At 54.1% G+C, this 11,681-nt stretch overlaps 1 protein-coding gene across 2 annotated transcripts; it reads left to right on the top strand.

Annotated features, from left to right (window-relative positions):
• The first annotated feature begins 1,717 nt into the window (after positions 1-1,717).
• MED9 (mediator complex subunit 9) lies at positions 1,718-10,592 on the top strand. Of its 2 annotated transcripts, XR_009517067.1 has the most exons (3): positions 1,718-1,998; positions 8,989-9,518; positions 10,401-10,592. XR_009517067.1 is itself a non-coding variant. In XM_059998070.1 (2 exons), exons 1-2 carry the CDS (start codon positions 1,778-1,780, stop codon positions 9,203-9,205), a joined length of 438 nt encoding a protein of 145 aa, XP_059854053.1. In that variant the 5' UTR covers positions 1,718-1,777; the 3' UTR covers positions 9,206-10,592. The 2 variants fall into 2 exon arrangements, 1 of the variants encoding a protein (XP_059854053.1); XM_059998070.1 differs by having other exon boundaries at positions 8,989-10,592.
• Positions 10,593-11,681: the final 1,089 nt, after the last annotated feature.

Raw genomic sequence — 11,681 nt, 5'->3', positions numbered from 1 at the left:
AGGGAAAGATGACATGTGATTTCAATGGGGAGATTGTGGATGAACTTTGGATTCTTTTTCTGATTCTGAATAAAAACCTCACTTTAACATTTTGAATCATACAGTCACAGAACTGGTAGGGACCTGAGGTGTCCTCTGTGTTGGTTAAGACCATGGGCTTTGTATCAGGCAGGTGTGTGACCCTGGGGCCAGAATCTACCATCTATAAAATGGTGATACTAACATCTACCTTCTAGAGGTTTTTTGTGGATTAAATGAGATGACTGCGCTCTGTTCCTTGTACCTACTTTTGATCCACAGTAGTTGTGGTAATTACTATTATTATACCGTCATTATCCCCCCAGATGACTCCAATGGGGTGCAGTCTCTTCAAGCCCATCTAGTCCTGTCCCAGCAGGACCTTCCTCCTTGTTCTCCACCAGGACCCCTGAACTTTCCCCCTGGGGGAGAGGCCCATGGTTAGCAGGCCACCCCCTCCCCGTGCTCGCCCTGTGGGGTGCCCTGGGCAGTTCTTACAAGAAAGCTGTGCTGAGGCCCGCTACCAAAGCGCCCCTCAGCACACCCTCCGACCTCCCCACTTCCTTCAACACTCTTCCTCCCCTAGGACCTGCCTCCACAGACGCCTCCAGATGCATCTGAAAATATCACTGTTGAGGCTTTCCCTGGGACCAGCCACCTTGCTCTTAAGTGCTCTTGCCAATGACTGTGGACCCCTTGCCTCTCCAAAGCCGCTGAGGAAGGGCAGGGCTTTCCTAGCCCAGCTTAGGATGCATGTCCCCATTGTCCAGAAACGTATCACACAGCCCCACATCACGGCTCGGGAGGACTCGTTTTGGGCACCATAACCACAAACCCAGGAGAAGTCCCCACGTTGGCCTAAGACAGCAGGGAGTGAGAGCTCATGCCAAGGACACCTTCAGAGATCAGCCACGTGTCTGAAGTTGGAGAGTAGTTTAGCTCTGTCATGACCCTGAACTCAAGAAGATTTTAGAGGTGAGCACACTGACACGCAGGGGCTTAAGGAGTTGGCCCACAGGTACGGAGAATACCTGACGTTGACTTCCCCCTCGGATACGATGTTTATTCCTGGCACTAATACCCTTCGGCAATCCCCACTCGTGTTGAAGTTGAGACAGCCTCCTACCCCCACCCCCACAGTTAGCACAGCGTGTGTCATCCAGAAGATGATAAGTGATAATATAATTATGATAATAATTAAGTGTTCAGTTATTAGGCCCTCGCAATTTCTTTGTTTCTGCGTCCTTAGGGCGGGCTCAGGGCTTCTCCCCTGTAGGCTTCTGCGCAGGTGGGAACCCTGGGCCCTTCCCCTCGGATTCTCCACGCTCGCGGGCCCAGGGTCTGACACCTGCAGGTGCCCGGCAGGTGCTGTCCCCTCTTCGCGAGGCCTTATTTATCTCAAGTCTTCTTGTACTGGTTGCTTTTGGACCCTCTTTGTAACGTGAATAGAAATAAGATGTTATTCCTGAAGTACGCCTATTTCTGACTATTGAAAATTTTAGCTGTCTCAGGCACAGCCAAATCCAGGCCAACCCGGACCCTCCAGCCGCCTGTTGCCTAGTAACGACCGCCCTGGCCCCGCCCCGCGCCCTGGCCCCGCCCCACGCCCTGGTCCCCGCCCCGCGCCCTGGCGCGCGATCTCACAGCCTCCCTCCAGGTCCCGCCCCCGCGGCGCACAGTGGTGACGTACAGAGTCCGAGACACTTCCGGCGCGCTCGGCCGCCGGCCCCGTTAACCGGCTCCGTGGGTCCCGGGCGCCATGGCTTCTGTGGGGGTGTCTGTCGGCCGGCAGGCCGAGGATGCGCTGCAGCCACCCGCAGAGCCGCCGCTGCCCGAGACGAAGCCGCTGCCGCCTCCGCAGCCGCCGCCGCCGGTCTCCGCGCCGCAGCCGCAACCGCCGCCGAGGCCTCCGTCACCGGCCGGCGTGAAGGCGGAGGAGAACTGCTCCTTCCTCCCACTGGTTCACAACATCATCAAATGGTAAGGCTCGAGGGGGGTCAGCCCGCAAGACCCCCGCTGCCAGTCACGTTTCCGAGCTCCGGGGGCGCCCCGCGGTACAAAGGAGGAGGCCGACCCGGAGGGGAGCGGCCTCGCCGAGACCACCCCCAGTCGTCCCAAGAGTTCAGCAGACTCTGGCCCTGGGAGTTGCCGGGCCCCGTGCTGGCAGGCCCCGCTACGGTCAGACCACTCGTGTGCAGCCTGGTGGCCTGAAGCCAGTCAGGCTTCTCTGAGCCTCTTTTCTCACCTGTCATTAGGGGTATAGTACTCACTTCGGCGTCTTTCCCAACAGATCCAACAGATGTGTATCATATTACGTGTGTGGCACACTGCTAAGTGCTGTGGGGTGTACAGGTGAAAGGGCAGACTTTTCACCCCCACATTGGTAACCAGTTAGAAGGGAAAACGTCGTGAGAGAGAATAACCCATAATGCAAAGAGATTATAGGGGTGATGATGGGAACATTACAGGAAACGGGTGCTGGCCGTCTGCCAGCGCTTACGGTGCCCTAACATGGTGTCACGGGGTGATTGTCTCCTTTTGGCCAGTCTTCAGGTTACCTAACTTTTCAAACTGACCCTTAGAAGAAACACACACACACACACACACACCCAAAATCTTCCCAATCCCCACATTTGCCCAAATTATTTTTTTACCGTTATTTATGATAAACAAAGTGTAAACCCCTGGGCTTAAAATTTTTATTCAGCCATTAAAAACCAAAACAAAGTAAATTACAACAAAGTTACTTTTACAGTAACATTCAGGTGAACATCAGTTGTGGTCCTGGATGTTTTGCTGAAATGGAATTGCTGCTCACAACATGAAAATATTGTTACTGGCCCAGCTTGTTTGTTTGTTTGTTTGTTTGTTTTTGTGGTACGCGGGCCTCTCACTGTTGTGGCCTCTCCCGTTGTGGAGCACAGGCTCCGGACGCGCAGGCTCAGCGGCCATGGCTCACGGGCCCAGCCGCTTCGAGGCATGTGGGATCTTCCCGGACCGGGGCACGAACCCGCGTCCCCTGCATCGACAGGCGGACTCTCAACCACTGCGCCACCAGGGAAGCCCCCAGCTGGGTTTTGCTTTTTTTATTTTTTGGTTGGGTTGGGTCTTCGTTGCTGCACGCGGGCTTTCTCTAGTTGCTGTGAGCGGGGGACACTCTTCGTTGTGGTGCGTAGGCTTCTTATTGCAGTGGCTTCTCGTTGCAGAGCACGGGCTTCTAGGCACGCAGGCTTCAGTAGTTGTGGCACGCGGGCTCAGTAGTTGTGGCGCATGGGCCTAGTTGCTCCGCGGCATGTGGGATCTTCCTGGACCAGGGATTGAACCCGTGTTCCCTGCATTGGCAGGCGGATTATTAACCACTGCGTCATCAGGGAAGTCCCTCCACCGCTTTTTAAACAGCTGCAAAGCATTTGTTCTCACAGTAGATCTTGACTTCATCTGGCTTCACTTGGTGCGAACATACTGTTTATTGAGTAAGGCAGACGGGTCTGTCCTCATGAGCCTGTGATCATCAAGTAGCACTTCTAGGCTGCAGTGACATAGCAAACACAAACGCAAATGCAGACCCTGCAATCCCAGGGTAGTGCTTGATTATAAAAGCGTTATCCAGACCAACCCAAATATACTTATTCTGGTTTTAGGGAAAATATGGAAAAATGAAAATACATGGTGTATATTCTTGCACGCTGATAGAGCAGTTGGGTTGGGCTGGACTCAGAGATCGAGAAGTAACGTACACGAGAGAGAACATGGGCTTTGAAGTCAGATAGCCTTGAATTCGGGTCTGCCCACTGACGCTTGCTTGCCTTGTAATCTTAGTAAATACGTAGCCTTTCTAGACCTTAATTTTTTTATCTCTAATATGTTAATAATAATAATAATGAACTTCAAATGGTGGGTTCAAATGATAGCTTTATGATGTACTGACCTTGGTGAAGCAGCTGCTCTGAGCCTCTTTTTCTCTTGTGAACGGGGACTAGTAATACTTAAGTCATAAGGTTGTTGTGAGGAGTCTCAAGAGCATCCTCCTGTGAAAGGTGGCGGGTTGGCCACATGTGTTTGTCTCTGTTCCCTCTGAAAGCACAGTGAAGACTGGTTTTAAAGCATAAAACCGAAGAGGACGGGAGAGGAGATGATTGCCATAAAGCGATGGCCAAGGGCCAGTCCACCTCCCAGTGCCAGGAGCAGCCCGGAGCAGCTGCCTTTGGCCGTGGCCCCCTCCAAATCCCAGGAGATGGCACTGCCAGGGACCCCTGGTGAAGGGGGACTTAGAGCAGGAGGATTACCTGAAAGGCCGTTTGGACATGGACCCCCTCAGTCCGCTCCCCGATGCAAGCACACAGTGACAACCCTTCCACCTCAGCAGACAAGTAAAGGCGCACACTTTCCCAAGGTTGTTTTTAGGAAAGAGTCAGCTGGAGAGTGTCTGGACTGGGGGACACCAGGCGCACTGCAGGACCTGAGGGAAGGGAGCCGTCCTGAGGAGAGGGCTGAGAGCAAGTCCACAGACTGGGTGTTGAGACCCAGCCCCCGCCTTCACCACCCCCACCCTCGGCTTCTAGACTGGCAGCCAAAGAAAACAGACTCTCCCGGGTGTCCGATCCCGACACACAACCCCAGAGACATTGAACTTAGTTCATTGTAAGAAAGTAGATCATCACTCATACTCAAGAGTTTCCACTCAGCCTTTTAGTGTTTCACTGTTTGGGTTTTTAATATTCTTCAGTATTTATTTATACCCCATTTTTTTACTAAGGGATATAAAACAGTTATATTTTCTGTTGCCTTCAGCTTCCCCCTCCCCATCTGATCCAAATTGTAATAATCAGCATTTTCCTTATTGTAAGGTTACATCTTTTTCTTCCTTCACTCAGCATGGTGGAAGCAGTGTATTATACATGTAACCCAAATAGTGTTTACTCTTAAATCTTAAATATGTGGTTGGACAGCCAAAGCCACTAAGCATGAGAAGAAAACCCCAAGTAGGGGCTTCCCTGGTGGCGCAGTGGTTGAGAGTCTGCCTGCCGATGCAGGGGACACGGGTTCGTGCCCCGGTCTGGGAAGATCCCACATGCCGCGGAGCGGCTGGGCCCGTGAGCCATGGCTGCTGAGCCTGCGCGTCCGGAGCCTGTGCTCCGCAACGGGAGAGGCCACAACAGTGAGAGGCCCGCGTACCGCAAAAAAAAAAAAAAAGAAAGAAAACCCCAAGTAAAAAGGACGGGACTGAGCAGCAGAGTGGAAATCCAATGCGCACAGAGAGAAGGGAGGTGCTGTGAGCCTGAGGAAAGGCTGGGATCTGATTTTAAACACTGTGTCTCGGCATTTGTTTGAGCTGCTAGGCTACTGAGGGTCAGAGCAGTGAGGGGGAGGAGGCCTCGTGGAGCCTGGAAGGGTCAGAAGGCTTGTTGGGGGAGATGCCAGCTGCATGTCTAGAAGTATGAAAGGGAGGGGAGGTGGGTGGGGTAGGACAGGCTGCCGAGAAACATCCCTGACCCGTGGGGGGTCCGCGGTTGGTTTGGTGGAGCTGGAGCATAAATCCAATGTAGGGAGGGAGTCGTGGTTGTCAGGCTGGTCTCACTTAGTGGAATTACCCGTCACCACGGGTACTTAAACCTTTGCAGGTCCCCCCGGGCGTGTTGGACGTGGCAGAGGAGGGTTGGGGGGCCTCACGCTGGGTCGGCCTTCACCTTCATTTGGGGCGCGAGGCTGGAGCTGGCCCAGGGGTCATCGAGGCCGGTCAGCAGGACCCCAAGCCCGCAGGGCCTCTTCCCACACATGTGCCGGTTCCAGTCCGCCCAGCAACCCGCCAGCCGCGGCCTGGCCTTGGGTCCTGATGGCCAGGAGGTGACCCCACGACTCACCTGCAGCAGCTCTGCCCTTCCTTGTCTTCTTCTTTGCTGAATCCGAGTGAAAAGGCCAAGTGCCCAGATAGGGATTGTTGGTAGGCTGTTTGAAGGAATTCTCTCTTGGGAGGAGAGCACGGAGCCCAGGAGGTCGGAGACTGTTTGTGGGTGGTCCTGAGGTTGTGCGTACACACACACGCACACAAACACAGAGTGTGAACTTGCCTGGGAGCCGAGGAGCCATCTGAAGTTTTTGAGCTCAGGCCTGGGTTTTGTAAAGCTAGATGGGACAGAGGGTTTTAGAAGGGGGAAAGGACTGGGTCCACAGGAATAGTGGGAAGAGGTGCAGGGGTGCCCTGAGGGGGGTGGCAGGTGGAGTGGCTGTGCTGGCGGGGGGCGGGGGGCCGTGGGGCACACGGCACACAGGGGTATAGGTGTGGGATGTCATCGCCGTTTGGATTGCAGGCGATCAGTTGCAAACACGCGCATACCTATCAACAGCCAAGTCATCTACCGTATAGTCGTGTACATCTTAGCATGGACAGACACCCAAGGTGCATTCTACATGAAGAAAGCGAGAATCAGAACCATGTGTGGAGTGTGGCCACATTTGTCAAAACAAACTGAAAAGTATGTGTGTGTTTGTGTGCTACTGACTATCTTAAAGCGATGTTAACAGAGCTTACCTGGGACAAGGGATTAGAGGGACTTCCCTTTTGTAAGCCTTGGTTGTCTGTCATTAAACATTCTTTTCCCTCAAGCCCTGTAACTGTCGTAACTTAAAGGCCCTACTATTTTAGAAAGATGCCAGCCACTGACGTTAGTGTGGGGAGAAGACTGGTCCCAGGGCCGGTCGGCGAGGAGGACATTGGGGGTGTGGGGACATGGGGCCGAGGGGGTCGGAGGTTTTGAGGAGGAAGAAATAGTTTCCCATTTCTTTCCCGAGTCGGATGCCACCAAGAGATCAAAGAAATGCCTCTCGGATTTGGGAGGACGTGACTTCAGTGACCTGGTGGTTCCTTCTGCTTCTGAGTCACCAGTGGACACACCTGCCCAGCTGACGCCAGTTTGCACCTGCAAGTGAAGCATCGTTCTTAGGCTTACCCGCTAGAACTGTGTGGTGTGCCCGAGCCCGTGTCTCCCACCGGGCGCCGCCACGCATCACCCGGGCCTGCCCAGAGGACCGGCAGGAAGTGGCCCGTCACTCGAGCCACGCGGTGGTGTCCTGAGCGCCCTCACCTTGCCCTGGTTTGTGGATTTTGTGCTTCTCCACCCAGCCTGGTCTCCTTTGTTTCCTTCTGAGTCAGGTGCCGACCAGCACTGGCCACAGAGGCGGGCCCCCTGGAGCTCCCGCTTGCTCTCTGGTACCCAGGCCATCTCTTCTCTCGGCTGGAGTCAGGGTCCCGCTGCCTCCGCCTCAGGCAGCCTGAGAAGCTTGCGCAGCCGCCTCCCAGCTCAGCTTCCCTCTGGGTGGGCTTTATAAATAGCTCCTAATTTCCTCCCCTCCCTTTTTTTTTTTTTGCATTTTTTTATTGAAGTCTAGTTGATTTACAATGTTGTGTTGATTTCTGCTGTACAGCAAGGTGATTCAGTTACACATATATGTACATTTTTTAAATATTCTTTTCCATTATGGTTTATCATAGGATACTGGATATAGTTCTCTGTATTATACAGTAGGACCCTGTTATTTACCTAATTTTTATTTTATATATTTTTGTTTGTTTTTACCTTGTCCTTTGAGACTTGTGTGATGTAAATCAGTTTTCTTAAAACTATATTTTAATTTCAAAACTCCCTTGGGACTTAAATTCGTAACGATGTGTTAGCACATATGCCATCCAAGTGGAATGATTTCAGAAGCCCAAGTGGTGTCTGTCCAGGGTTGTAGATCTGAGCTGAGACATAAAAGAATTAGAATATAAGGTGCTCCCTCGAAGCTGGGGTAAGGTGTACCACTGATGGTGTGTGCAAATTGAGGGCCTCAGATGGCAAGAGGAAATGTTTGGTTGGCCATTCATTCCCTAGAATAAACTATTGATTCTCCAAATCTTGCTTCCAAGTTCAAGCTATTGATAAATAGTGAGCAGGCCTGGTGCATCTCATTTGTCAGGAATGAGCTGTAACCGGCGGATCGCCAGGAAAGATGGATATTCTGTCTGCGTAAGCAGAGAAATGATTAATAAGAAACATGAACTGGCACCATCTGGGTTGAAATTTCCCATCAGGGATGAACGTTTATTAAAAAAAATAAACGATCATTGACAGTTTTCCCCTCTCACGCTACTCAGTGCGTGACTTTGAAAACAGCCTGTGAATCAGCTTTTAGATTTTAGTCTCAACTGCCTTGTTTTCAAAAGCTCATCCATCCATCTACTAACTTTTAAAAAATTTATAGGAGCAACTGACAGGCCGTTTCTTTGATCGTAGGTGAAGGTTTTTGTTCTTGTTGTTTGCTTTTAATTTAGTCATGACAGGGAGCATGGATCTCTGGGCAGCTAGTAATAGCTGTGAGGTGAAGAGTACGATCCTGCCTTTAAAATGAGCGTGACCGGAAGGCGAGGAATTTACACGAGTGTGGTGGGAGAGGACGGGTACCTGCTGAAAATTTTCCAGTAGCTTGTAACTAGTTTAAAATTTATGAATAGCTCTGTGGAAATTAGGATGTAAACAGGTTCAAGCATCTGAACATCAGCTAAAATTATCTTTTGCTCGTTGATAGTCTCCTGATTGGCCTGGAATGTCTCAAATTAGAAATGTGGTATTTCAGCAAGTGTTACTTGCTGTTTGTTACATGACATTGGTAAGAGTTTTTCATTCATTCAGCAGACACTTAGGAACTTATTTGCCAGGCGTCCACTCTTTCAGCAAATGTTGCCTCAGTGTGTGCAGCGCCCATGGCCCGGGCTGGGGAAGCAGCTCTGCGGGAGGGCTCAGCGTCCGGCGGGCACCTGCTGGGGGCTGGGGTGCCGCCTGCACTACGGCTGCACAGGCAAGAACCCGCCCCGTCCCCCGGGCACACAGCCCAGCCCAGCCGGGGACACAGGCGACAGGCATTCTGACGTGGGGATGCGAGGATGGAGCTGTCTGGGCTGATGGTGCTAACACCTGCCCTCTGCCTCCGCAGCATGGACAAGGACAGCCCTGATGTCCAGCAGGACCTGAACGCCCTCAGGACCAAGTTCCAGGAGATGCGCAAGGTGGTCGGCGCCATGCCTGGCATCCACCTGAGCCCCGAGCGGCAGCAGCAGCAGCTGCACCGCCTCCGCGAGCAGGTCCGGACCAAGAACGAGCTCCTGCAGAAGTACAAGAGCCTGTGCATGTTCGAGATCCCCAAGGAGTAGATGAGCTGGCCTCCGGGACGAGGCGGGCACGGGCCTCCTGTCTTCCAGCCCTGTGGAGGGGGTCTCTGGTACTGCCTGCTTAGCTGAACGTGGCCCTGACTGCGGAGCGGTGTGCGTGCTGGCCTCCCTGGGCGTCCTTGTGTACTGTCCCCACGGTCCAGATGCATAATGACTGTGTGCGTGCTGCCGGATGGAGGAGGGCTCCTGAGGCCGGAGGGGCGGGGCCGCGGCACGGCCTTCAGGCTGGGCTGGCAGATCCCGGGGAAGGGAGGCGGCTGCCCTCTGCCCATCCCCTCCGCTCCCGGCCCAGGTGGTGGGTATCCAGGTAGCCAGTGTTGAGTGAGCAGCAGGGTGCGTGGAGTCCACTGGACAGTTAGGCCTGCACTCACATGGCAAGGGTTTAGGATAGAAAAAGGCCTTGGGAGAACGGCACGGTTCCTAAAGACTTGAGGGTAGCTTTTTGCTCTGGAATATTTGTTTCCTTCTGTGTTTGAGGGGTGGGTGTCACCATCCGTGGGCTGCCCACCCAGGGCCCTGCCGGCAGCCCCGCCTCCAGGTTTCTGCCTCCCACGTGTGGGTGGGTGGCAGAGGCTCTTGCTCCTCTGTCCCTTGTCACCTTCAGGCAGCTCGTTTAGCCATTTCATGCCCAAGAATGGCCAGACCGCCTCAGGCCACGTGGTCTCCAGGTGAACAGACCCCTTCCAGCTTCTCAGAGTCCTGTTCCTGGTTTAGCGCGGCTTCCCCTCTGGCCTCACTGCGCGCAAACAGGCGGCCATGATGTGCTCTCCGCTCAGAGCCCCTCGGGGTGGGGAGAACTCACCTGGCAGTCATGCGGCCAAGGCCTGGTTCATAGATGCTTATAAACACCTTTGTTTCACCTAGACGGACGTTGTGTTAGTGTGACCAGACTGAGGTAAGAGCATCTCTCCTTTGCCTCTGAAGGATGCGGGACAAACGGGCTCATAACCTGTGCTGACCGAGTCGGGGGCTTAACAGCTGCCTGCCAGTTGGCAGGAATGTAGGTTGAAGATGTTTTGAGCAGGGGTTCTGTCCATGTCAGGCGTGCAGGGGGGTGTCAGGTTTCAGCGGCCTTGCCCAGAGGCGCAGGCTCTGAATTTAAGTGGGTGTCACCTGTTAGTCCAGCTCTACCATGGGGCTGTTATCAACTGAATCAGTTATTTTCTTGACGTTTCAGAGTAGTGTGTGGGCCGGTTTTAAGGCTCCGACCAAATACTGTGGGACACGAAGCTCAGAAACACCAGGCGGCCGGGCTCTCCCGGAAGGCTGCGGCGGACACGGGCTCCTCATGGGCCTCTCCTGTGCTCCAGAGTTGTGACTTGTGGCACTTTTCAAGCGTGTGATTAAAAGAACTTGTGCTCTGCTGTCAGGATGTCTTGGGTTTGTACTGAGAAATTCACAGTAGGACCTCCCCTTTGGATAGTGGAGAGGAAAACCTCTGCTTTGCTCGGAGGAGACAGAAGGAACTGTGGGCACCTCCACTCTGTGCCCCCGCGCCAGCCCCCAGCACACACGGCCACATCAGCTAGACCAACGTGAACATGGGCTGACCCTCCCGGGAGTGGCATCCATCCCCAGGGTGCAGCTGGCCTGGGGTCCCCCGGGGCTGCCATTCCTCCTCTCAGAGGTGGGTTGGGCCCTGGTGGGGGGCAGTCCCCCAGAACGGTTGAAAGCCCTCCCCGGGACAGCATTGACACCTCACTTGGATGCCTGTTGGTGGGCACCATGTAAGACGTCGCCCGTGGCCCTCACAGCAACCCCAAGCAGAGGCGTCTGCTCTCTATTTCACGGGCGGAGAATTTGGGGCTTGGCAGGCGTCACTTGCCCCAGGCGTGCACAGTTACTAGTGGCGGAGAGAGCTGGGTCCCGAGTTGGGACTGCGTGCCCTCAACTGCTGGGAGAGGGGGTGCTGGACCCCACATGGGTGGCGAGCGCTTCCTGGAGGCGGAGGGGCGGGGGCCGCTCATTGTGACTGGATCCAGGTGGCTACGTGGCAGAGCCTGAAGCCGACTCAGGATGAGGGTCCCGCACAGAAGAGGGCCCGAGGGACCCCTTGAACCGTCTGCGGGTTCCAGGTTTGGGGACGCTTTGTTGCCCTGGGCCTGTGCTGAGTATAGGATGGCGCCGGCCGGTCCCGGAGGCCCTTGGGGCTGGGCTAGTGGGCAACCTAGGCAGGTAAACAGCTGGAAAGGTGCATCTCTAGGAAGGACCCTGAAGTGCTTTGTTTTTGTCCTGGCGTTCTGAGGAGTGGCTCCCCAAACGGAAAGGCATCCAGTCAGCTGGAGCTTTTGTGGAGCCTTTTCTCCCAGGAGGGCTGGAGCTGTGTTCAGAAAGCCAGGATTATTTTCGAGCTCTGGGGAAGGGGAGTCTAATTCCACAGAAGTAGAAACCCGCCTCTCCCTTCTCACCCTTCCCCCTTCCCCCTATTTCTAAAAGCAGAGGAAGCATGGTTTTCCAT

This window comes from Delphinus delphis, chromosome 19 (assembly GCF_949987515.2).
Source record: "Delphinus delphis chromosome 19, mDelDel1.2, whole genome shotgun sequence".
NCBI classification, from domain to species: Eukaryota; Metazoa; Chordata; class Mammalia; order Artiodactyla; family Delphinidae; genus Delphinus; species Delphinus delphis.
The sequence above is the reverse complement of the archived record's forward strand: the minus strand, read 5'-3'. Positions and strand labels throughout refer to the sequence as shown.